The 27868-nt window shown below is 44.4% G+C and overlaps 1 protein-coding gene across 1 annotated transcript; it reads right to left on the reverse strand.

Annotated features, from left to right (window-relative positions):
- RS1 (retinoschisin 1) lies at positions 1 to 27636 on the reverse strand. The gene is made up of 6 exons (XM_082375965.1): positions 25397 to 27636; positions 16963 to 16988; positions 16247 to 16352; positions 9066 to 9207; positions 6647 to 6842; positions 1 to 4566 (listed from the first exon to the last, which is right to left on the reverse strand). Exons 1-6 carry the CDS (start codon positions 25446 to 25448, stop codon positions 4414 to 4416), a joined length of 675 nt encoding a protein of 224 aa, XP_082232091.1. The 5' UTR covers positions 25449 to 27636; the 3' UTR covers positions 1 to 4413.
- Positions 27637 to 27868: the final 232 nt, after the last annotated feature.

Below are 27868 nucleotides of genomic sequence, written 5' to 3' on the forward strand. Positions count from 1 at the left end.
GAGGATTTAATGAGATGATAACCTGCAAAGCACTTGATAGATTCTCAATAAATACTAGCTGCTACAATATTTTTGCTATTATTTGTGCCCCAGTTGACAGCCCTATGAAGTTAAAAAGGAATGTCACTGAATCTTGACTACCACTTAATACAGAGCTCATTAAGCACTTTAGGTGCGTTTATCTTATTTGATCTTCGCATTAGCCCTGTAAAGTTCTCATAATTAAGAACCACCCAGCTTAGAGCTACTCTTGGGATCACAGGGGAAGCAATAGCCCTTACAGGTGTGCATTTGTCAGCAAGCCTCAGCAACCATGCTCCAGGCAGACAAAAAGATGGGCTTCTGTCGGTGTCTGTTCAAAGGCTCAATTCAGGGGCGCAATCTTCTGGGCTCTGAGACTGGGATCATAGCAGTACCTTTATTTTGAAATACCTTTTACCTCGTCTAAGTAACCTCCTCCCACACTGAATACCAAAATCGGCTCAGACTTTTTCTTAACCTTGCCAACACTTAATGCTACTTCTTTGTTCATAGGATTTCATCTAGTTGTTTAAAAATCTCCTGCAGTATGTTACGTATATTTTAACCACAATTAAAAAAAAATGTCCTGCAAGTATAGGCCACACTCTAGAATTTCTGAAAATATTCTTCAACCAAAAGTTTCCCCCACAAAAGAAATAGTACTGCAAACATAGTTCATGTGTTTAATGGCAAGATTCTGTTGGGCTTCAGATGTCCCTCAATAGAAGTTCTATTTTTTATACATTCTGTCATGAATTAAATGAAGTAAAAAATTCATATGCTGTCATAAAGAAATTACCTACAGATAAATGTTTTATGAATCTCACTGTTTATTAAATTCTGAAGTACTGAGCAATTTCCAATAGGAAATCTCAGCTGACTTCTTTGCAGAAATTGACAAGTTGATCCTAAAATTCTCACGGAAATTCAAGGGACTCAGAATAGCCAAAATGATCTTGAAGAAGAACAAAGTTGGAAGACTCATGCATTACAATCTGACAACTTCCTACAAAGCTACAGTAATCAAAACAGTGTGGTACTAGCATAATGATAGACATATAGATCAATGGAATAGAACTGAGTGTCCAGGGAATTCCCTGGCGGTCCAGTGGTTAGGACTCCATGCTTTCACCGCTGAGGGCGCAGGTTCAATCCCTGGTCGGGGAACTAAGATCCCACAAGCTGCGTGGCATGGCCAAAAAAAAAAAGAATTGAGTATCCAGAAATATAAACCCTCACCTTTCTGGTCAATTGATTTTCCATAACGGTCCAAGGTCATTCAATGGGGAAGGAATAGTCTTTTTGACAAATGTGCTGGGACATTTGGATATCCACATGCAAAGAATGAAGTTAGACCCCTACCTCATATCATACACAAAAATTAACTCAAAATCAATCGAAGATCTAAATGTAAGAGGTAAAACTGTAAAACTCTAGGGGAAAAAAAAATAGGAATAAATCTTCATGATCTGGATTTGGCAATGGTTTCTCAGATATGACACCAATAGCACAAACAACAAAAGAGAAAAAATAAGTTGGACTTAAAATTTTAAAATATGTGTTTCAAGGGACTCCTTCAAGAGAGTGAAAAGACAACCTATGAAATAGAAAATATTTGCAAATCATATATCTGATAAGGTAATTGTATCTAGAATATATAAAGAACTCTTACAACTCAATATTTTAAAAACAGCCTAATTTCAAAAATGGGCAAAGGGTCTGAATAGACATTTCTTCAAAGAAGGTGTACAAACATAGTAGACACATGAAAAGATGCTTAACATCATTACTCATTAGAGAAATGCAAATCAAAACCACAATGAGAGATACTACTTCATACACACCAGGATGGCTACAATCAAAAAGATAATAACAAGTGTGCAGAAATTGGAACTCTCATACATCACTGGTGGGAATGTAAAATGGTGCAGCCACCTTGAAAAACTGAAAGTTCCTCAAAAGGTTAAATTGAGTTACCATATGACCCAGCAATTCCACTCCTGGGTATATACCCAAGATAAATGAAAACGTCCACACAAAAACTTGTACACAGTTGTTCATAGCAGCATTATTCATAATAGCCGTAAAGTGGAAACAACCCAAATGTCCATCAACAGATGAATGGGTAAATAGAATGTGCTTTATCCATACAATGGAATGATATTCAGCCATAAAAAGGAATGAAGTACTGATACATGTTACAGCATGAATGAACCTTGGAAACACTATACTAAGTGAAAGAAGCCAGACAGGAAAAAACCACATATTGAATGATTTCATTTATATGAAATGTCCAGAATAGGCAAAATCTACAGACAGAAACGAGATTAATGGTTGCCCGGGGCTGGGGTGGGCAAGTGGGTTGGAGAGGTGATGGCTAGTGGGTACAGGGTTTCTTTTGGGGGTGATGAAAATTTTCTAAAATTGATTCTGATAATGGTTGCTCAACTCTGAATATACTAAAGTCATTGAATTATACACTGTAAATGGGTGAAATTTGTATGGTATGGGAATTTTATCTCAATAAAGCTGTTCCAAAACAAAAATTTCCAATATAAACAATTATTTGGAGAACCTTTATCCCTGCCTCATCCTGTTTACTTCTTTTTTTCCCTTAACTATACTCCCCTCCTGTGTCTGGTGTGCCAGTTGTAGAGTCCTGAACTCTTAGGCTATCGCCATTTTCTCTGACAATCCGTGTCACGATAAAAGTTCATTCAGCTTTCCTAGTAAGGATCTCTAGGCATTCTGTTCAAAGTGGATTTGTCCATCTGTCCTAAGGCCAGAGAAGGATTTTTTTTTTCCCAACCCTGAATTGATACCTTTATATGTGAGAGAAGATTGAGCAGAGAAAAGCGTTTTTCCAGGTTTAAGTATACAGCATGGGGATTGGAAAGATGCTAGGTTAAATAAGCTGTTATAAGCCCAAAAACACCAGGGAAGAGATTTGGGGATTTTAGGAGGCTGGCCGTTCACAGAGAAGGTGAATACGATGTCCAGGATCGTGTTGGTGTGAGTCCATTCCCTCGGCTTGGCGTTTGAAAACAGAAAGTAACTCAGAGAAATGAGCTGCTAGCAGAGGCTGCACTGCCTCAGGACCAGGACAGTCTTGGATTCCCCAGTCTCGCTGGAGGGCCTTCATCCTCTGATTCCAGCCCTTCTCAGCTCCTGCTTTCAAATCCTCTCCTGCCCACCCGCCCTGTCATCAGCCTCTTCCAGGGAAAGGCCTGAAAACTCAGGCTGAGCTATAAACGACAAAGGCGGACTGTCCTTCCCCCGAGCTCCCTGCTTACGGAGCTTCTCCAGGAGGGGAAGGCCAGGCTGAGCCCAGATGTTACGAGGCAAGGGGGCAGAGGTTGGAAGGTTGGGCTCACCAGCGGCCTAGCCGCATCACGCTTCTCAGATTGTAGGGCCTGACCACTTCCTGCAGACTGTACTCAGCTGATGGGCCTCCTCTGTGTAGCCAGTGATAGCTCCTGGCCAACTGTTTTCCAAGTGTTAAGCTTGTTGAAAAATGGTAGCCCTAGATAAAAGGAAATTCTGGTGTGTTCTGGTCATTTGGGGTTCCTAAATACAGGGAAACTTTGCTCCTTACATATGCAGCCTGTCCCGTGTATTCACCTAACTGGTGACCACAGACTGGGATCATTTGCCTGAGGGGACTGCAGAATGGAGCTATACGTGATGAGAGCTCTGGACCTCCCCCCATCCCTGTGTTCAGGGTTAGGTGTGAGGGGTGAAAGCTCAAAGCAGGGGAGGCCCTCCTACCTCTGGGGTGTTTGGTCATGCACAGCTCTCACGAGACTGGGACATGGGCTCCCATCCACCAGACTCATCTGCGCCACCCAGTCACCCCAAAACTCTGCAAACGCAGTGCTCTAAAGTCCTAAAAGGCCATGATTTAATGAAAACTTAGGAGAAACCACAAGCTTGCTCCCCCTTTGCGTTCAAAGGGAGGCTTTATGAAACTCTATGTTCCTGTTTTGAACGTGGTAAAGCAAAAGAATTTTCAAATTATCAGGGCTGCTTTGCATTCCCCTGGGACTGCACCTTTCACGGTGTCACTGAGACCAAAACCAAAAACAAACCAAAAAAACCCGAGAGCAGCAAATTACTCCTGCTACTTAGGCTTTCGCTTGAAAATTGCTTTTAGGGACATTTTCTTTGTTCTTATTTTCTTCGGCCCTGAGTGGGGAATAAGTTAATTTTCTTTTCCTTTCACTGAAATTGGAAACTATATCTTACAAAAAAGAAAGAAGTATTCTCTGTCCAGGTCCTCATTGAAAGGAGCCTGTAAAATCCAGCCCTTTTGGTCACAGTGGTAAGTCAGCGTTCCCCCATGGGCCGCGCTGCACCCTCCACCCCCTGGCAGGTGCTGAGCTGAGGCGGGCATCAGGTACACTTGCTGACGCACTCCAGCAATTCCATCCGGATGGCAATGCGGACGTGCCAGCCCAGCGGGATGAGCCGGATGAAGCGGGAGATGATGGGGGGCCGCAGCAGGTTCTGGACTGTGGAGGTTCGGTCCGAGTTTCCATAGAAAACCTAAAGAGAGGGAGGAAATCCTATCACCATCACAGAAGGGGAGAGAAAAGGAAGACAGATTCCTGTCTGGAGTTGGCCCCAACTTTTAACTATGGAAAATCTCAGTGCTGAAAGGGCAGAGAATTTGCTGATGTCCCCCAAAATCTGACCTTGAATGATTGTCAGCACCTACATGCTCCAGGCATCAACTTAAATGAATTAAAATTAGGTAACAATTCTTCCTCAGTAACACCAGCTGCTGTTCAAGTGCTCAATACTGTATGTGATTAGTGGCTGCCATATTGGATACTGCAGATAATATTTCCTTCATTGCAGAAAGTTCTATTAGACGGCGCTGATAGAAAATGCTGCTTGGTTCTTATCACCAATTTTGTGATTTAATCCTTTGCATTTTGACAAGAATTTTGAAAAGGAGCACATCACACTTAAGAGAGGAATGTTCCCATGTTCCGAAGGTAGCCAAAGTGGGGCTCAAGTGAAAACTTGTGAGCTGGCTCTAAAGTTGTGAGCCAAAGCTTAACTGTGTGTATCTACATTGATACAAATGGCAAGTACTTTTTAGACTTGGAAAAAAATGTTTTTAAAAAAGAAAAAGACATAAAAACTAGAGAGAAGATTCTCGAAGTGGGAGAGCAGTGCCCAAAATAGAAAAAGGGGTTGCTTCCTGTTTTTCGGGATGTAACATAGCAATTACGCAGTGGCTGTAACATAAGGTACAGTGGATATTTGGCTATATCTTCAAAGAAACTTCTGTGCACTTTTTCCAGAGTCCTAGTGCTCTGCCCAATGACACTGGAACATTTCATTTCCTTCTGGGATTATCTCCTGAAAAAAATCTGGCTGCCACATTGACCTCATCCATACACAAATCAAGAAGGACCTCAGCTGCCATGATCTTGCCTTTATTTCTTCCCAAGAGCAACACCCCACATCCCCTTCTCTAAGCTGTTTGCCCTTGAACCTCTTTAAGTCAGGAGCCCAGTGAAGAAGGAGGATGGAACAGGCTCCAGATCTCACAACTGCTGGAGTGGAGCGCTTCTTTGCAAAGAACTATCAAGGCCTTCAGAAACACAGATAGAGCTTGAAAAAGAATTTTCATATCTTTTTGAAAAGCCAACTAATAAGAACAAAAATGAAATAAAATATCCAAGTATCAAGATGGTTTTTCCTATTGTGTTCAAACTCCTTGAAATTTCAACCCATGAATGTCTTGCTGTACAAATTGTCATCAAGAGAGTACAGAGCCTTCTGATGTTCAGCTGCACATGTCTACTTAACCTGATGAAATGTCCAAATTAGCTGGGGGAAGTCCTCTCAGACAAAAGGGCAGTTAACATTTCCAAACAGCTGGTGAGTTTTTAATTCACTGCAGATAACATTTTATATATATATATATGTAAAATATTGATTATATATTTATATGTGTATATATGTGTATGCATGTATGAATATACATATGTGTGTATATATGTGTATATATTATATAAAATATATAAAATCAAAAGCCTACTGTGTTCAGTCTGTGATGAGCAAGACTTGGGTGGGTCTCAGCCCTCAGAGATTAGTAGGATATAAAGTTGCTCAAAGGTTTAAGTGACTGTTTCTTCTCAGCTGGACTTGTTTTAACCATTTACACAGTTTAGTGGCTAATTTGTTGAGATTGTCGGTCTCAGTAGTAAGGAGAGGCCATATCTACATAAAAGGACGAGAACCTAGCCACATCAGTAGTAGATCAAGCCAGACCCATGCAGCAAAGTGTTCAAGGTCCAGTGACTTTTGCAGAATCCAAATGGCCAGTCTTGATTATTCAAGCAACTCTATGCTGATGTGAGAATTCAAAGACTTCTTTTGCACATACGATGGCACTCATTCACAAACTGTGCTAGACATGAGGGATACAAGAAAAGACCCTTGCCTCGTCGTCAGAGAGCAGATAGTGTTGTGGGGAGGAAGCACGGATGATTCACCATACCGTGGGGTCAGTGTTCTGACAGAGGGTGGTGACAGGGACACAGGGACGGGTGGGAGGGGTGTCCCAGAGGGGCTGTGTTGAAGTTGGTTTGGGGTAAGCCCGACATACCCGGTTGTTTCCGGTCTGGTCCTTATAGTAAATCCAGTTCAGGCTCTCATCGGTCCTGTACTGCACACTGTACTTGGTCATCCACTCGTCGATGTCACAGCGCCCCTGGGTGAGGATCCCCGAAATCACCTTGACCTCCTTCAGATCTATCTGCAACCACTGGCTGCTGTCCTGGAACTTGGAGAGCCAGGCGCACCTGCCGCGGACACAGCGAGTCACCAGGAGCCTTTCCCCGTGAGCGCCTCCAAAGAGCTGGGAGGTGCTGTCTTTTGAGGGGATGCCAGCACCTGAAGAGATCCCACAAAGCTCGGGCAGTCTGAGCTGCAATCTGTTAAGCACCCAGAGGCTTGTCTCCGAGAAGTGTCCGGCCTCTGGGATACTTGTATAGTTTCTCTCTCCCTGCACCTCCACCGCCCAAGGAAAAATTGCCAGATTCAAATAATTTGTCAAAGAAATGCCTTCAACTGTAGCTGAAATCACCTTTGGGGTGTGGTTGAGCATGTTTTTCTTCAAAACATGCGAATCCCTGGTAATCGCACCTTCCAGCCCCCTTCCCTTTTCATTAGTCTCTTCTGATGTTCTTTTTCCGTAAGTCTTTTTTTTTTTTTTTTCTTTAATTTCACTCTCTTCATACCTATCTGCGTCTCCTTCAGGTGCTGTCATCCACGCCATGGTAGGCAGCATGTGCAGAACATGGAACCAAGTGGCTCTGGAAGGGCTTTTCACAATTGTAAAGCAAAGCAACCACTGAAGGAACTGATTTATTTTTTGGTTATATCCTCATAAGTTGTGGAAACCTATAGTTTCCCTTTGTGGTGTGTGCGTGTGTGTGCGTGCCTGTGCGCATTAATAAGCTTCTCGGGGACTCGGCCCTTGGCTGCCTTCTCTTCTAATTCTGGACTTGCTCCTTGGGTGGCTCCTGACTTTTAGGTCCATCTCAGACTTTTTCTAAATTCTAAACCCTGAGAATCAATTGCTAGCTAGACAACTTCTACTGGATGCCATATTCATCTCAAATAAAACATGTCCAAAAAGAGCTCCTAATTATCCTCACCCCAACCCCTCATTCCAGTGTTCATCTCTCTGAATTCTACCCCCTTCCTCTCTGTCACCTCAAACATCTAATCCATCTCTTGGCTCCATCTCCAAATTTCTCAAAGTCATTTACTTCTCTCCATTTCACTGCCACCACTCTAGCCCACGTCACCCTCAGTTCTTGCCTGGACGGCTGCCATAGCTTACTTAACTGGTCTCCTTGGATTCCTCTCCCCACCTCACCCCCCACCCGTACCCCACACTAAACAGCTCTTCCCACAAGATCCAGAAGATTTCACTTAAAACATAAATCCGATTGTGATACTTCCCAACTTTAAATCTTCCTCTGATAGAGTCTGCTCATTGTCTCCCAATATCCTCTTCCCATTTCCTTTAGTAATAGAACCCCTGAGTTTTCTCTGGGCAAGTGGCCACCCAGCTAAGATCACATTTCCCAGTCTCCTCTGTAGCTGGGTGGGACAGTCGGACCAAATTCTGATCAATGGGATGTAGGCAGAAGTGGCCAGCAGGATTATGTATGTATCCTTAAAGGAAAAATATATGCACTCTGCTCTTCTTTTCTCCCTCCTGACTAGAATGTGGATGTGATAGTGGAAGCTAGAACAGCCATCTTGGACCCCAAGGTGGAAACTTCATGTTAGGGTGAGAGAACAAGGTAGAAAGAGTCTGGGCCCCTGATACCATCCAGCTGCCATAACAACCCTAGACTGCCTAATCACCTCCAAGTTAAGTCTCTGTATTTTGGGGCTGTTTGTTACAGCAGCACAAACCTGTATTCTAACTAATGCACATTCAGGGTTCTCCCATTATCCCTAAAATAAGGACCACAGTCCTTAACATGACTTATAAGGCCTTGCACCATCTGATTTCTTTCTACGTCTCCAGCCTCATCTCACCTGTGCGCTAACCTCGCTGGCTTTCTTTACAGTCCCCATCCATGCACTTGAGGGATCTTCCCAACTCAGGGCCTTTGCACCTGCTGTACCCTGTGCCTCTCTCCCCCTTCCCCCCACCTGGCCAACTGCAACTCTCAGGTCAAAGATCTTTTCCTTAGAAAGCCTTCCCTGGTGCTTCAAGTGGACCAGGTCTTTCTTCTTCTCCTCTGCAGCACTCATCACACTTGGCAGATGGCCAGTTGTGTGACAATGTGCTTAGAGTCCCTCCTCTAAACTGCGTGCTTCTCGAAGGCGAGGAGCTCATTCACCTTGTTCACTGCTGTATCCACTGTCCTTGGCAGGTGGAAGGCACTCAGTCAGTATTTGCTGAATAAATAAATGCATTCTGTGTTGTTCATTTATTACAGAGACCTACTTTTTCAAATCACATGGAAAAAAAACTCGCCTGAGCCTCCTGCTCTGCTTACCCAAAGCCTTGACTATTGAGTCGGGCCTTGTTGGCGGTCCAGGAGGAATACCAGCCCACGTACTGCTCCAGGTTGGAGCAGGTGATCTGGTCTGGTGTAACCTCTCCTGACTCGAAACCCAGGGGCTTATGATATGGGCATTCTGGGAAAGGAAAAACAATGCACATTAAAACACTCATATCGCATGGCAAGACTCAACAAACACGACATGATCGAAATGACAAATCCAACCCTCTCGTTCGTGCTTTGTAAGGTGGAGGATGTTTTCCTTGTCAGCGCCGTTCGCAATGGGTAGGACTGGGTCTTCATCCTCTTCACTGCTCTTGCGAGAAGAGAGTGAAGATGAAGTAAAGGGATTGCCATAGAGACTCACAACATTCATAAAAGCAGAGGGAAGTAGTTCCATGGCAACCTCGTGGAGGGGGGGGAGAATTTTGAGAAATACTTCACATCCTCCACAAACTCAGCGACCTAAAAACCAAGAGGTTCACAGGAAAATATCATACTTAAATGTCATACTCTTTATTTTCCTCATTAACACGGGTTAGCCATCCCACATGATGGCATGAAGGTCCCTAATTGTCCTCAGGCAGCATATGATGCCAATTATAGGAACAAAACAATGGTGAGAGGCAAGAAGGGCAGTTATATATTGAGACTGACTTCCTACTTGTAAATTGCAGTTTTTCACTAGTCTAATGAAAAAAAGGAGGGGGGGAATGACATGCGTCTAAGTGACTGTTGAATAAGGAACAGTTGAAAGGAACTGCTTTTTCCAAATAAGAGTAGCCGAAGCTGGTTCTTGTATATTAATTGCTGCCTCTCACAGATTTCCTCTCACTAATATAGCATTCAGTTACCTGGTCAGAGACTGCCAATTGCCAACCCAGTATCCATTCTCCCCTGCTTTTAGACTAAAGAACCCTAATTTTGTTGGGTGCAGCAACGTAGCCAGCTAAAAAAACAAAACAATCTTTCCCAGCCACCTTTGCAGTTAGAAGTGACCACGTGACACAGTTTCTAACCCATGAGATAGAAGCGGATGTCTGCTGGGGAGTTCCGATCAGATTTTGCTTGCCCCCTCTTTCTTCCTCTTGCCTAGAAGGAAGACCTGATGGTTGGTGCAACAGTAGCCATCCTGCACCCTGGGGGTAAGGCCAAGAGAACTGAAGAGACCTCAGCCCTGACATCTTTAAGCTGCTCCTTACCCCTGGTCTTTTTACCGTGTGAGTCAAAGCAAAACTCCTATTTCAATAAGCCACTATTTAGGGGGTCTCTTATTTATAACCAAACCCAGATTCTAGCTGAATTTCTTTAGAAGACAAATGATAAACTTAGGCAAATGCATTCTCCTAGTTTCCCAGTTGTGAATGATAAACTTCAAGTAAGGCAGATCAAAATACTTTCTTTCCATGTATAAATTTGAGTTCAGATTGAAAAGCCAAGTGTATTTACTGGGGCATCATCACCTTCAGCAAAGTGAGTGCTGAGGTCTTTCTGGCAGATAATTTTCAAAAGTCAGTAAAACTGAATGAGGCATGTAAAAACTTGAATGCCATCCTGAGGCTCCAGAATGCCTGCGGGGATAGTCATGCCCTGTCCCCAGAGGCTGAAGACAGAAGGACAGCTTCAGGCCTCTGGCCAGGGCGACTTAACTGCCTTTCTGCCCAGTGAACCAAAGAAATAGGGCCAACTCCCACCAGTAACTGCAGCTCAGCGGGGCTGGGGGTGAGGGGACAGCATTTGTAGTTTATCAAGTACCCGAAGCTTTGGGGGGGCCTATTAAAATAATGTCAAGGGAGAGAGAATAGGAGCGCTTTCTGAGCCACTCCATCACGCCTTGTGTGGCCAAATCATCAGGGGGGCTTGTTAAGAATGCAGTTTCCAGGATTCCACCCCCAGAGTGGCCACATTTTTAACAAGCACACTTTGAAAACCTTGGTCTGCCAGGGAAGGCGTTGGCTGGAGGATTCAGGGGGCCTGGTGCCTGTGGCCTTGGGGGCTCCTCCACCTCCTCAACTCCCCTCTGACCTGGAAGACAAGCTCAGCCATGCCACTGGAAGGAGGGACAAGGCCCCGGCGTCAGAAAGCTGGGTTTCAGTTGGGCCCTCGGTCGCCACTTAAATTCTAACTGTGGATATCTCTAAAGACCCTCCATCCTGAACCTCCCTTTTCTTGCTCCAGGGCCACCAGCTCAGAGGCAAGAGGCAGAGGGGAAAGAAAAGCCATGGCCACCTCTCCCGATTGCTTTATTCTTGGCATTTTGCTCTTTCTCTATTTTCCCCTCACATCTCTTTTGCCATCTCTTCCCAGTTAGCCCATCTAACAGTTAAGAGTTACACTGAAGGGACCTGGCCAGTGGCAATGGTCTTGGAGGCCTGTGAGGGCTTGTCCAGACGTGGATCCTGCCCACACTTTCCAGGGGAGGCGATGAGCTCACCATCCCCATGGTTTCAGCCAGTGTCTGAGAGCCAGTGCCCAACCCCCAGGCCCCAAGCTCCATCCCACTGCCGCCTGGATATTCTCTAAGTGAACAGTTCCATCTGGGTGACCCAAAGGTGCTTCACACTCGTATGTCCAAAACTAAGCCCTTCAGCGTCCAAGCCCCAAGCCTGCCCCTGTCCAGTGCTCCTGTCTCAGGCATTGGCACCTCCAGCTACACAGCTGCTAACCCAGAAAACGCAGTGTTTTGGCCCAAGGCACAGAGCAGAGACTCTGTGATGGGTCTCAGCCTGGGCGTCACCTGGAAAGTTATAGAAGTGCTGGTGTTCGGGCCACACCCCCAGAGATTCTGATGTCATTGGTCTGGGGCATGACCTGGGCATGGGGTAAATCTTCAGGTGATGGTAATGGGCAGCCAAGGTCAAGAACACCTGCTTAGAGCCAATTCGACCTAGGATTGGATCCCACTCTCCCTCCGGTGAGCTTAGGCAAGCTGCTCAACCTCGCTGGGTCTCAATTTCCTCATCTGTGAAATGGGCACAACAGTAGTCCCTGCCTCCATAAAGTTGATCTGGGATTACATGAAGCAGTGTTTGTAGAGTGTAGAGCCTGTAGTGCCTGACCAAAAATAAGCAGCTATTACTGGTGTAATAGGGTGAATTTATGAGAGTATATTAATGTCTTGAGTTGTGTATGTTCGTTTTTTATGGTGAAGACTCACCAGGAGAAAAAAATCTAACACCCCTCTACCCCAGTCTGTCTTGCCTCCATCATCCTCTCTACATCACCCTGAGAAGGTCAGCTTCCTATTTCTAAACATTTGGAGTCTCCTTGCATCAGGAGGGAATAAGCTGTTTGCACACGCATGCATGTGATTTGAGAGAGGAGAAGCCTGTTGACAGCCTAGCATCTCTCAGGCTTATGGATTTGGAAGGCCTAGGCCTCAACAGGAATTAGCTGACTGTCCCAGAGGAGGTGGCCAGAGGCTTTGGGCTTTGACCCTTGCTGGGGGGTGGGGGGCTCGTGGTAGGCGCCTGATCTCAGTGGGGAAATGGTTCCTCTGAGGGGGCTGGACCAGGGATGGGGGGGCGGGAGCCCTGAACTCTTGACACCCTCAGAGACTTGGGAAGGTCCCAGGACTGAGCTTGGTTCAGAGGGAGAAGGGCCACCAACAAGGTGTCTGCCTTCCTCTGGGGGCTGCCGGCCGGGCAGGGAGCTGCCCTCAGCCTGAGCCTGCCTTTGCAGGCCCCTGGGGTGCAGGGGGGTGGTGGGTGGGGAGGTGTAGTCTAAAGGGGATGGACAGGATCTTCAACAATCCTCCTGTCTTTAGACTCCTGACAGCCCATGATAAAGGGGGACTCAAACCGGAGTTATCTGAAAATTGGAAAAATAGAAAATGTAACATTTCTCCTGCTCTTTGTGCACTGGAGTGAAGGGCACTCCAGTTACATGATTACTATTTTCCCTGTCTCCTCCTTTCCCCTTCACCTGGACGCCTCTCCTCATCCTTTGGATCTCTGCCCACTTCCCCAGCTCCCCCGGTCTGTCTAGCTCACCATGCTTTCCTGAGCCGAGCAGAATGCCTGCGTGTGCTAGGCACTCAATAGATATTGACTGGATGGATGAATGGAGGGATAAACAAACTTCATCACTCCATCTCAGGTGGCCACTGGGGATAAGCAAAGAAAATGGCAGGAACAGGAAGCAGGGAGGTCAGGGAGGAAGTGGGAGTTGACTGGCCCAGAGAACTCCCACTGGCCTAATCAAAAAGAAACTGTCAATTGAGTCTAAACTAGTATCAAGCAACATAAATAATGTTGCTGGAGGAATTAAAGGGATCCTCTTTACACACACAGAATATGTCCTTCCCAAGTTTTCTGCTCAGTGGAGGTTACTGTAAGCTATTAAGCCTGTTTCTACACTCATTTTACTCTTAAGGAAACACCTGCCTCTTCTGTGGCACAAGTGTCTCTTCTGAGCGATGATTTGATAATGAGATCGATAAAGTCATAGTCATATGTGCTGTTAATCCAGGCTATGCACACTTAACATACTAGCCTTTCTTATGCAGTAGATAATTTCTCGATGTGTAGACATATAAAGGCCAGACGTGCTTTTAAAGAATATTAACCTAAAGGAACACAAAGAGAGCTCAGGGCCATTCTTGACAAAAGACATGTGAACATTATTATGCACGTGTGTTAGACTTGAATCTATATGACGATGTAGTGGAATACAGAATAATATTTGTAGGAGAATAGGGTATAAACTTGAATATAATATGGAAATATAAAATCCAGAATATAAGTAAAGCGTTGAGTCATTAGATTTCTTATGCTTTGATACCTTCCCTGCCGTATTTCCCCCTCTCAGAGTGACGGGGTAATCTTGGCTCAACTGTGGAAAGGACAGACCTTTTAATATAATAGTGTTAAGCTGAAGATTGGGAGGCCATAATGCACCTAGCTGGTCACCTTCTGTTCTGTGGGTAGGGCCCCCTGGCAGTAACAGCCAGTGTGCACTTGCGAGCGTCTCCTGGCGGCTCTGAATGACCCTCCTGTCCTGTGCTTTCTAGGGTCTTCTTCCGTGCTAAGGCGGGCTCTGGTGGAAGCGCTGAATCTCAGGATCCAGAAGGACCAGGCAGCGTTCCTGACGTTCCAATGAGGATCTGAGGCATTGACAGGCAAGTGAATTCTGGAAGGTTGTGGCTAGTCCTGCTGCCCTGAATCATCTCTTTCATGGAAAAACATATGAACATTAATGAATCAACCATTTAACACTAAGGTTGCATTTTTTTCCTTCCTGGGAATATCTGTGTTGTTAAAACAAAACAAAACAAAATGAAAACCCCAGTGGGGAGAGGATAACACTTAAGCTAAAAGAATTTCTGATTTCCGAACTTCAAGTTCATGGCAACTGTGTAGGGGAGAGAGCCTGGGCAGCCCAGGTCATCTTGCACATTCCTCAGACACACAGCCCTCCTCAGCTGCACAGTTGATCAGGTCAATGAAACCAATCCGTATAAATAATCTCTTTTCAATTTCTTCTTAGAAAGAGCTTCCGTGGACTGCAATTCCAGTACGTCTCATGTCTCTAGTGAAGAGAACATTTGTTTCCACTAAATGGTAAACTCCTCCAGGGTAGAGACAATGGTTCATTTTTGTCTCCCCATCGGCACATAATACGCACATGATGACAGAGGGTGGAATTGAATTCTAAATGGATTATCAAGGAGGGTGCCTCAGTCTTGACTGGGCAGATCACCCCAGCACAGAATGGCTGCGGGAGCTCACGCCGTGGAGCTCAGTGAGACGTCCCTCCCGTGGGAGAAGCCCGCTGAACTCATCAGCACTTACTGCTTTCCTCGCTACTGCGCCCCACTGTTCCCTTCCAGAAGGCTTAGTTCAGAAACCAATTCCTACCCCTTTAGTAAATAGGAAAACAGGCAGAAAAGCCTTTGTGGACGGCCCCCTCCCCCACATTTGCTATTTTAATGCAAATTTAATGAAATAATGCAGAGAAGCTCACACGCTATACACAAACCTCTCTCCTGGAGCTATTATTAGGTGATTATGTAAGGTGAATGACGCGCCGCCGCATGGCACCATCATAACCCTGGAAAGGGGGGGCAAGGACAGTTTCAGCAAAAGAGGTTCCGAGCTGTGGTAAATACTGAGCATGGCACATGTGTGATAGGCCGCCTGAGCCTCTGAAAGTCAGAGTGTGACCTCTTAGGAGGCAGGAAGAAAAGGAGCTGCAGTGTGCCAGGTCCAGGACAAGATGCTTTAACGCCTCATCCATTTTATTCCTCGTAACAACTCCTTACAGCAGGGTCCGTTTTTATAAATAACGTTTTATTGGCGCACAGCCATGCTCGTGCATTTACATTCAGTCTGTGGCTGCCTTCCATTTGAGGTGTTGAGGCCCTATGGCCCACAGAGCCACAAAGATTTACCGCCCGGTCCTTTACAGGCAAAGTTTGCTGGCCCCTGCTTTAGGGGAAGTCATTCATATTGGTCAGGAGAGGCTGTTTATGCTGCAGAACGAATTGTCACAGAAATTTCAGAGGCTTAACACAACAAAGGTTGATTTTTCACTCAGGTGATTCATTGTGGGTCAGCAGGAAGTTCTACTCCACTTAACCTCCCCGGCACCCAGACTAAAGGAAAAGCCACTTTCTCAAGCAGGGAAATGGACCTCATTTCAGAAGAGACACGGCTCCCATTGGCTGGAACTGCTCCTGTGAAGCCACCTGACTGGGAAGGGGCTGAGAATGTGGGGAAGCACGTGGTTGTTTGGTGAGCAATAAATATCCGGGCACAGTAGTATTGCCTCCATTTGACAGAAGAAGGCCAAAGTGGGAGTCCCAGAGTTAAAAAACGATGCAGCCAAGATTCCAACTCTGGTATTTCTGGCTCAAAAGCCTGTGCTCTTCTCAAAATTGCTGCCTATCATTAGTTTATTTTCGATAAATTCCATCAGTCTCTTTCATTGAAAGTTAGGTCCCATCTTACCATCTCACCGAGGCCAACTAGAGATCCAGGAAACTGTTCTGAACAATGACATCAGTGCAGTTTGTTGGAGCAGTGGCCATTGAGATTTGAAGTTCAAAGGCCAACTGGAGAAAACCCAGAGCGTGGCATTCAGGGGGTTTAATTCATCAGGGTTGAAAGAGGAGAAACAGGGTGTTCCCAAGGATACCCCAAGGATCTGGTGCCCCAAGGAGAGGGGACACTCACCCGGTATGCAGTCTAAGGGGGTGGAGCCTGCAGACCACAGGGCATTGGCACCTCCTTGGCAATCGCACTTGCACGCTTTGTGGTACCAGGGATCCTCACCCTCATCCTGCGGGAAGCCAGAGGGGCAGGAGCTTCAGAAAAGTCACAGTCAAAGGCAACTGTGGTCAGCGCCACTGGAAAAGCTCGCATTCAAAAACCTTGCTCATTCATTTCCTATTGTCTGTGGCGGCTTTCACACTACAGCAGCACAACTGAATTATAAACCCAGTTTAACCCACACAGTTGCCACTCATCTTTGAGTCTAGATAAACAAATATTTGCCACCTTGGGTGACGAGCTAAAAATCTCACAGACACACCCACGTAGAGAGCCATGTCCACCCCATTATATTTATCTTCAGGGGCTCGAGGAGCCCCAGTCCGAGGTCAGGCGCCTTACATCTCCTGGAGGTCCCTTCTGGGGATACAATTTTAAAAGGGACTGGATTCAAGATTCCGCCATCTGATTTAAGACCTGGTTTACTTGCATTCACTCATTAAAAAAACCAGTCTTGGAGCTTGTCCAGATAAAACGTGCTATTGCCACCACCAGAAAAAAAAAAAAAAAACCTTTAAAAATACGTTTTAAAAAAAGTGATAATCCTATACATTGTTTTGGCTAGGAAAATCTTCAAAAATAGTATCCACATGAATTCCAGCCTTCTTACTGTAACATACCTCAGTAGACGATAATCCCAGTGTGGCTGAGCAAAAGGACATGAAAGGAAAAATCAAGTTAAAAAAAGAAACAAAAATTCAACAAATGATTCATTACATGGAAAAGCGAAATGATCACAGTCACATAAAAGTTAACAAAGCCCCTTCTGGAAGAAGTCAAAGTAAGTAAATACGTGCCAGGAAAAACATCCACAGATGCTGAGGAAGTAGGGATGTGACACATTCAGGTGATTTAGAATTAGGACATTGTTAAAAAAAATTTTTTTTAATTTTTTTTAGGTTTGTCTATTATCTACAGGAAATATCAAACCACAATCAAAGTGTAAATACCGTATAAATGATGTGGAAAAATTGAAAATGTGTAAAATTTAACCTAAGACTAACATTTAACCTATCTTCATAGAAGTATGAATAAATAGAATGAATGCACAATTTAATGGGAAAGGAGTTTGTCTATATTAGCATAAGCTGATTGTTTACAGCTGAACTGTCCATTGTGGTAGTCACTAGTCCCATGTGGCTATTTGAATTTAAATTCATTAAATTAATAAAATTAAAAATTCAGTTCCTCAGTCACACCAGCCACATTTCAAGTGTTTGCTGGCCACACGTGGCTAGTGGCTCCCCTACTGGACAGCACAGATACAGAACATTTCCATCATTGCGCAAGGTTCCATTAGACAGCGCTGGTTTAACACACCAGGTTCCATTTCCCATTTTCAACAAAACAAATGCCTTTATTTATTTTCTGATTATAAAAGCAGCACATACCTATTATAAAAATCTCAAACAAAACCTGAGTGTAGACAGTAGATATAAAAGTCCCTCCTTAACCACTTTGCTATCTAAAAATTGAATCTGATGCCCACCAAAAATTATCAGATTGTTTTAGAGAGTTAAAGGAATGGTCTCATCCTTTTCATTAGAATTATAAAGCTATTTTTTCAAATTGTGCCTTTCTTTAAATAATATGTATCCATTTCACATACCACTTTCACGTGTCCACTGTGAGCCTGGCCCTGCACCAGAGCCTGGGCCTTCTGAAATGGAAACCTCGCTCTCTGCCCACAAGGGACTTGAGGACTCAGGAGAAGATAGACCACTGGATGACACACATGGTGAGTCCTCTGCTGGGTTATGCATAGGCTGTAAGGGGAGTCAAGGGGGCATATCTTTTCGCCTGGGCGGATTCAGGGCCATCTCTCAGCTGTGGTCAGCAAACTGCTGTCTCTCCTGGTCCCTTGTCCACTGATGATTCGTTCCTAGAGACTCCTTGGTTCACTTGCTATGGGCAGAATTGACCGTCTCAGGTAGCAATGTAGACTAGGGAGCACCATCTTGGTAGGAGGCCAAGCCCTGTGCTGGCAAAGGAAGTGACCAACGACTTCTTTTTGTTTGTTTGTTTATAATTTTTATTGGGGTATAGTTGATTTACAATGTTGTGTTATTTTCAGGTGCACAGCAAAATTAATCTGTTATACATATATCCACTCTTTTGTAGATTCTTTTCCCATATAGGCCACTACAGAGTATTGAGTAGAGTTCCCTGTGCTATACAGTAGGTCCTTATTAGTTATCTATTTTATATATAATAGTGTGTATGTGTCAATCCCAATTTTCCAATTTATCCCTCCCCAACTCTTCCCCCCCCCCCCCGCCACATCGACTTCTTACTTTCACATCCAATGGACTCTTCCCAACACTAACCTTACATCTTCATGCTGCAATGTTGGGTGCTGTCAGTTCCTCCCATCTTCCTTTAGCTTCCATCACACTACTCACCTGCTTCTCCCACCACTCTAAATAATCCTTCTTAATCTCTCTCAAGAGCTCTGCTTCCTCTACTCCCGCCCCCAAGATCCCGACATGTGCATTGAATGGCTTATTGGATATCTCCCCATAGATGTCTCTTACTATCTAAAACTGGACCCAACCAAGTGCTGGCCAGGTCATGAAGAAACCTGAACTCTCATATGTTGCTGGTGGGGGTATAAGTTGGTCTAACCTATTTTTAAAACTCTTTGGTAATTTATACAAAGGCTGGACATATATGTGCCCTATGACCCAGCAATTCCACTCCTAAGTATTTACCCACTAGAAGTGCATACATATGTTCTCCAACAAAGAAAAACATGTACTAGATTATTTGTAACAACAGTATTTGTAAAAAACCCAAACTGGAAACACTCATATGTCCATCACGAGTAGAATGGATACGAGTGGTAGATTTACACAGTGGAACACTATACTGCAATGAAAATGGATGACCTACAACTCCATGCCACAATATGGCCACACCTCACAAACAATGCTGAGTGGAAAGTCAGATGATAAAGTGGACATACTATATGAATCCATTTAAAATGTACACAAGCAGGCAGAAGTCATCTATGCCGCTAGACATTAGGGTCGTGGTCACACTTGAGGTGGGGACTGGCAAGGAGGAAGCCCAGGGAGGGTGTCTGGGGAGCTGGTAAAGTTCTGTTACTTGATCTGAGTGTTGGTTACTTGGGTGTGTTTAGTGGTAAAAATTCATTGAGCTGTACACTTACCTGTACTCTTCTGGATGTATGTTATACTTCAGGAAAAAAAATTTTAAACACTGAACTCATTACATCCTTCCTCAGATTGTTCTCCTTTCTCTATTTCTTAGCCTACTGATGGCTCCACCATCCCCCTACTACCCCATCCAGAAACCTGGGACTCCTCCTAGTTACTTCTTTTTCCTAAACCCCCACATCAAGTGTCTACCAGGAGCCATCTTTCCTCTCTACCCACACTACCACTTCCTCTCTCCTCTGGATATTCTCCTTGCTAAAGAGAGACCTTGCCTCATCCATCCTCCGTACTGCCAATGCCTGACTGTGTCACTTTCCTGCTCCAGACCCTTTGTTGGGTCCCCATTACCATGGCCCCAGTTTCACCTCTGACATTTATTAGTTGTATGACTGCATCTCTCTATTTCCTCATCTCTAAAATGGGTATAATAATAATGTGTCCTTCAAGGGGTTGCCGTGATGTATCTCCTGGCTACCTCTCCAAATTTATTTTTTGCACTCTCTATTACTTATAATTCATCAAATGTGCCAGGCTGTTTCATGCCTGTATGCCTTTGTGCATATGATTTCTTGGCCTCAAATGCCTTCCCCTCCCAACTTTTCTGCCTACTTATCCCCTTCCCTATGAAGAGGACTTTTTCTGTCCCTCACGTAGAACTCACCACTTGCTCTGGCCTTTGTATCCTATTTCTTTCTTATCCACAGGTTTATCTAAGCACCCGTGCAATTATAGAAATTGATATAAAAGATAGCTGATAATGACTGGTCCCAAAGCATTCATTCATTAATTTTCTTTGAGCATCTGCTATATTCCAGGCCTAGCTTTAGGTGCTGGGGAAATAGCAGTAAACAAAACAGAAAAAACACCTGCCCTCCTAGAACTTAGAGTCTAATGTGGGGGGGTGAGGGGATAGTGAATGTATGAATAAAATATATAATACATAAAATAATGATGACTGCTATGGAGAAAAATAAAGCAGGGAGGTGGAGGGACAGGGAGTGGTACTTTGGGGCTTAGGTAAGGCTTCACTGAGAAGGTGATATTGGAGCAAAGACCTGAAGGAAGTGAGATACCTGTGGCCAGAGCCTTCTGGGCAGAGGTAATAGCATGTAAAGACCCCGAGGTAGGCCAGTGCTTGGCATGTCATCTAGGGGAGACATGATGGTGGCTTGGCCCTGGGGTGGTGGCAGTGGAAGTGATGAGAAGTGGCTGGATTCTGACTGTCTTTGGAAGGTAGTGCCAACAGAATTTGCTGACAGATGACGTGGGTGTGAAATAAAGAGAGGTTCAAGGCCTGAGTGCCTGGGAGGATAGAGCTACCATTTACTAGGGGAGGAGAAGATTCCAGGGGAAGCAGGCATTTAGGGGGGATGGGGTAGAGATATTCCGTTTGAGAGACCTACGGGACACCCAAGTGTTGAGGTTGAGTGGGCAGCTGGCTAGAAGATACTAGAGCTCAGGGGAAAGGCCAGATAGGCTGGGTGGTGCCGTGTGCTTCTCACAGTTAATGTGTACATGAAGCCATAGTATCAGTCCCACAGCTGCTCCCCAAGAACTGCAAAGTAGATGAGCAATTGGCATCTAGATGGTTTAAGGGCTGTTAATGCAGAAGGCACTCGGCTCTGCCCCATCTTCCAGAGAAGCTGGGTTGGCAGAAAAGCAGAAAGGCTTTGTCAGCTGTGCCAAGACTCTCTTTTGGGGGGACCAGAGGTGAGGTGTGTGGGTCACTGACAGAGCGGCCTTACTAACCAGATCAAATTGGCCCAGAGGACGTGCCCTGGCACTGAAGAGGGTCTATGCAGCTGCAACTGAACAAACCCAGAGTTCACATGAGGCCCTCTAAATTGCCAGGGCGCTCAGGGCCTTTGCATTACCTGGGTCCATGGGTGGGCCCCCAGAGAGGCTCCAAATTGTGCAGAAACAAAGCAGAAGGCAAAAAGGAAAGGGCGGGGAGGTTTCTACCTGTGGAGAGGAAGAGGCCCAAGAGGGAGACCTGGTTTCAGAACCACCGCCTGTGCTCAATCAGATTTCTGGCGTTGTTTCCCCTCCCGGGCTCCTCTCCCCAGAAAGCGTTTGTCTGTAGGCAGCCTGGGGTTGTGAGGCACCAGATCTTATGGAAATGAGCAGAGAGAGAAGGAACAACAAGCCTTTTACAGGAAAAGCTGTCAACAAGGGAGCAGCAACGTGGCTGCTCTCGTCCCTGAAATGATTTAATCACCCCAAAGCTGGCGAACAAAAGCAAAAATCGTGTTGACGACAACGTCTTATGATACCAGAAAATAACACTGTTGGGATGAGCAAAAGAAAACAGGTCAGCCTTTAAAGGAAAAAGGACAAGGTTTCGATTACATGGTTGCCTATTCTTCTCCTCACTCAGATCGTCTTCGTGATTCCTCCAGGTTACGGGTTTCCACCAGAGGGTCTGCGACGTCTGCCACTCACCAGCCTTAGATTTATGCAATAAGGGACGATTCTGCCCTTTTGCTCAAAGGGCTACTCCATAGGGAAATGCTTGTTACCGCAGCCAGAAAATTCAAGCATGCCTGTTTCTCGAAATGTACCTTGCAAGCCCAGAAAGCAAAGTGTGCATTAGACACACTTAGGGAAGACTATTTCAGTCTGTTTGCTTGGTTGTCACTAAATACGGAGTTTTCCTTTCCATGGAAACAGGTGAAGCCGAGGAGAAAAGCACAAAATTATGAATGATAGAAACTGTCTATAACTACCTTCCAATCTATTTGAGAAACAAGAATAAGACACAGGAGAAAAACAGCAGGCTGCAATAATGTCTCTCTGGCGAAGAAGAAAGAAGGAAATTGCTTCTGGTGTGAAAGTGTTACTCTTTTAGGTGACAGGCATATTCATGGGTAAATCTGTTATCTGTACATGCTTCAACACAGGTGAATGTCAAAAATATATGTTAGGGACTTCCCTGGTGGCACATGCCAATGCAGGGGACACGGGTTCGAGCCCTGGTCTGGGAAGATCCCACATGCCGTGGAGCAACTAGGCCCGTGCGCCACAACTACTGAGCCTGCGCTCTAGAGCCTGTGCTCCGCAACAGGAGAAGCCACCGCAATGAGAAGTCCGCGCACCGCAAAGAAGAGTCGTTCCTGCTCGCCACAACTAGAGGAAGCCCGCGCGCAGCAACGAAGACCCAACGCAGCCAAAAATAAATAAACTTATTAAAAAAAAATATGCTAAGTGAAAGACAAAAGACCATATGTTGTATGATTCTGTTTAAATGAAATGTCCACAAAAGGCAAATCTATAAGAGACAAAGTAGATCAGTGGTTGCCAGTTGCTGGGGGGAGGGGGAAGTGGGGAGTGAGTACTTAGTGTCTACTGGTTTCTTTGGGGGATGATGAAAATGTTCTAAAATTACATTGTGTGCTCCACAAATCTGTAAATACACTAAAAACCATTGAATTACACACTTTAAATGGGTGAATTTAGTGGTATGTAAATTACATCTCAATAAAGCTGCTTTGAAAAAAAATCTGCTATCCCTGATGCTTGATACACCTGATGCTTGATACACCTGTGTATCACCTGTAAGATGAGGCTTGGTGATTTTTTTTTTTTTTTTTTGGCTTGTTTTTATATAATAGCCATGACCAAGCAGTGGAACAATATACTTCAGTAAGGTGGATGTTTTAAAAATCATCATCGGTATGTAACCCAAAATGTACAATGCAAGATAAATAGAAGCTTGCCTCAGTTAAGAGACAGAGGTAGTGCTTTACTATGATGATTTGTGTGTACCCAATGACCCTTCATCCAACGCATAAGTGGAGTCAATCCATTTACCTTATTTCACTGTAGTAAGGATCCACTGCTGCCGTGGAACAGAAACAGCAAAGAGTAAATTAGACAAAGAAACTTTGTCTTCAGGTTCCCAGTTGTGCAGGATACATCTTTCCCCTGTGCGTTGGCCTTATTTCTCTATCTGGATTGTAAACTGATTAAGTGCAGCAATTGTATTCTGCCTTTTTTCTCTGCCTCCTGGCGTATCCCTCTAGCTCAGGGTAGAGCACACCTAGGTTGCCAAGCCAAGTTTTGGTGTGGCTGCTTTCCTTTGATGCCGCGTGAGGGTGGAGGGCCTGGGTTAGGTGGGTAAGAGAATTTAAGTGTTTCAAGCCTACCTGCTGGACCACATTCCATTCCACCAGGACAGATGGGATTCTCTGTTCTTCGTGGAAATTTCTGGAGCTCCCCAGCCATGCACAAAGATTGATAAGCTATAGAACAGGAAAGAGTGCTGTGCCCTGTGCCTCCTGACAGCATGTCTTTTATTATAGTTATCCCCTGACTGCGCGGGTGTAATTGAAAAGTGGCCTGATAACCTTTTCTAGGGCTTATTCCCATTTAGGGGTCACAGAACAAAGATTTTAGAGTTGGCACAGCGAAAACAAGAATCTGCCAGGTGTATCAAGTTCTTACACAGCATTTAGCCTGTCATAGCAGGAACTCAGTAATGGATTCTTGAACTGACATCAATGGATTCTTGAATGAATCAATGGATGAATGAATCTCAATGCCAATCACAAATAAGAGGAGTCTGAGGGTGAGCCCTGTGGATGTCTGAGAACCAAGGGTATTGGGATCTAAGCCTTGAAAGGTTCTGTTTAGATTTTCTTGCTGAGGAAGAGGCACGGAGTAAAGGGAAAACAACAACCCCCCCCCAAAGCATCTTAGAGTAGTAAGAGTTTCTGGGACGAGTTGCTGACTCTTAATTGCAAGGGGGGAAAAATCCCAGACAATTGGTCTAAATGAGCCTTACTTAGAAATGTGTCTTGGGGGTTTGCAAAATAACCTTGGGGTTATATTTTTACAGGTCTTTCCAAATATTGAGAAATGTGACCAACAAAAGTTTTGAGATTGGGTAATCATGAAAGTGAGTATTCTACCAATAAAATATAATGACAGAGTAGAGAAGAGAATGATTTAAACCAGGGATTCTGACTCTGTGTGAGTTTTGTCATGTCTGTCTACCAGGTCATTGGCAGAGCGGAGAGGTCTCCTTCCTGCCCTCCGTATTTATTTCCTGTAACGCACATAAATACACAGTGACCACAAAGAACCAATTTCTAATGTCTGGAATGAACCTAAAAAGGAATTCTGAGTTGATGGGTCCTTAAGAGTTGAGAGAGGCATGGAAGAGCATGATTTCAAAGATTGACAGATAATTTAAAAGTTGAATTGGATGACATTTTAGAGATTTGCCTTTAATTTCTCCTTAATTAAGCATTTCACTCCCGCCAGGGCTATATTTAGAAATTTTAAAATGATTGAGTATATTGAGTCTTTGGGGATTCCTGACTCTCAGTTGGATTATGCTTTCTATTAGTGTCCAGTGGTATTCGGCATGCTATGTTAATCCATATTTAAACTAGGGTGACCTTACATCCTGATTTGCCTGGGACAGTCCTGGTTCACACCTGTTGTCCCAGCAAAATTATTAATAGCATCCTCCACCACTCTCAGTAGTGTCCTGGTTTGGAAGATTAAATTCTATAGTCACTCTAACTTTGACTCCCAAAAACTTTCAAGAATACACCACACTTTCTTATTAATTGTTGCAATTTATAGCTATTTTATACGATTTTTGAGACCCTTCTTTCTGTCCCATTTTAAGCATCCTTTGAACGTTAGAAGGCTCCTCACAGAACCAGAAAGCCAGTGGTGAGACAAAGAGGACTGCATCACACAAAGACAACTGTTGTTCATTAATAACACATATTAATTAATTAGCATGCTTTGCTAATTAATAATATTTTAATTATTCTGGTTGCATTTCTATTAATCAGCTGTATGATTAAGTCAGTTGTATTATTAGGTATTTAATGAGTGCTAATGGTTTGATAGCACATACCTTCAGAGCCAAAGAGAAGTAAAAACAAGAAGCCTTCTATCTTGCGTGGCATTCTCCCCTTGTCCTTGGCTGCTGCTCTTCCTTATCAAAGTGGAGAGCTTTCCTAGGAACAGCAGCTTAACTTGAGCACTGGCCTCATTAAGCATCTTATTTCATTTACTTCTTAGGGCTTTGGCCAAGCCCCGCTAAGTTAACCCACATAGTTACCTGCCTCAATAAGAAGTCTCAGAGGAGAAGCTAATGTCAACTGAGGTCGGTTTAGCAAAGGAAGGTATTGGCTTTATTCTATCTTTAAATGTAAGGGAAGCAGTGGAGGAAAATAGAAACTAGAATCAGAAGACCCAGGTCTTAATCCTTTCTCTGCCATCATCTTCTAGGGGGTGACCTTGAGCAATTTCCTGCCAAACAAACACTAACATTCTCGAATTCTATGAAAATGACATGGATTCCCCCTCTCAGAAAGCAAGTTGGCATCATGTTTACACCTATTCACTCAGGAAAATACTAAATTGGGAGGGGGTGGTCAGTTACACACAAAGATTTACATTGCTGTGTTATATATAATAAGACAAAATTGGAAACAATCTACATAGGGGATTCAGGACAGCAGGCAGGGTTAAGAGCACAGATTCCCAAGCCAGACTGGATGCAAATCCCGGCTCAACCAGTTGTTATGTAGCCTTGAGAAAGTCACTTAAGGTTTCTGGGCCTCAATTTTCTCATCTGTATGATGGTGATAATAATGCCTATTTCATAGAGTTAGTTTGAGGCTTAAATGGGATGATATACATAAAAAATACTTAGAATAGTGTTTAACATAATTAGCTATTATTATTACTATACAGCCAATAAGAATAAAGTTGATGGGGTGGGGAGGGGAGTTGCTTAATGGATACACAGCTTCAGTTTTCCAAGATAAGAAAGTTCTGGAGATCTTTTTCACAACAGTGTGACTTTACTTAGCATTTTGGAACTATACACTTAAAAACGGTTAAGAAGGTTTAAAAAAAAAGTTAATGAAGTGATTGTAATAAAAAGGACAATCATGTGTTATACTCCTGAGTTAGAAAAGGATACAAATTTACCCGCTGTATGAACAAAACTATGTGGAAAAACTCAAAGAAAAATACTGAGTTTCCCCTTCCCTTTTTTTTTTCGTATACATATATATTGCAAAATGATTACCACAATAAGGTTGGTTAACACATCCATTATCTCACAAAGTAACCATTTTTTGTGTGTCTGGTGAGAAAATTTAAGATCCACTCTCTTAGCAAATTTCAAGTATACAATATTGTTAACTGTAATCACCATGCTGTACATTAATCCACTTCCCTCTTTAGTTCTTGGCCACCACTTTAGCTCTTGACCTTTTTCACCTCAATCCCCCAGGGTCCCAGAGACCTTTACTTCACTCCTGTTGTCAAAGATGAAAAAGGTCAATATTGAAAAGATAATACTAACCCCCCAAAGCGAAGCTGTAATGAACTAATACAGAGGAACAAAAAGGAACTAAAGTTTACTCATTCAATCAGCATTTTGGGGGTGTCCACAAGCCTGACGCTTATTCTATACTGTGTATGGATTCTTCATTAAACAGACAAAGGTCTATTTAACAAACCCTACTGCAGTACTAGAAAGAAAAGAACTATTTTTTTCTCTGCTCTGTATTTTAGAGTTTAATGAAAAAATTAAACCTTTAATAATAATAAACCTTTAATAATTTAACTGCAGTCAAAGCACCGCTGTACTGCCATATTTTAGTTGGAGGCTTTGGAGGGCCGGCCTGCCCTGGTTTGCAAGGAAGGGGCCGTGCTGGGTGATCTCGGTTCCCAAGAGCGCCGGATTTCCCGAGGTCGCCCCGGAGCACCGAAGGAGAGGTGGGGGTAGGACCCTGGCGGGGCGGGGTCGCCCTCGGGACTACAGCGCGGCCAGGCCCCCACTTCTGCTGTTTCCTAGGTCGGGCGAGGGCGGCGGGGATGGGAGGAGTGGCTATCTGTCATTACGCTTCTGCGATAAAGACATTCCAAAAAGTAGGCAAAGATTAAAAATAATAATAATAATGGGAGAAAGAAAAGCACTTCTTTAAATAAAGAGTGAAAAATCAGCTTTTTAAGCTTGGTTCCACTGGGGCTCGAACCCAGGACCTTCTGCGTGTAAAGCAGACGTGATAACCACTACACTATGGAACCCCCGCGAAAACCGCTTTTATCGTTACTTTATTCATAGTGTCACATGAGAACCGGCTCCTCGGCTGAAACCCCGCCCATCCGCCGTAACTCCACCCCCGCCGTAGCCCCGCGCCGCCTGCGAGATTTGGTGTTCGCGGCCAGGTGGCGGGCTCCGGCTCAGGCGTCTGGGTCGCTCGTCCTCCTTCCCCGCCGGACTCGTCGCCCCTGCGACCACGGGGAGGCCGGGGCGAGGGGTTACCCTCCTGGCGAGAGCGCCACCCCACTAGTCACCCTTCCCCAA

This window comes from Balaenoptera borealis (assembly GCF_965194805.1).
Source record: "Balaenoptera borealis genome assembly, chromosome: X".
NCBI classification, from domain to species: domain Eukaryota; kingdom Metazoa; phylum Chordata; class Mammalia; order Artiodactyla; family Balaenopteridae; genus Balaenoptera; species Balaenoptera borealis.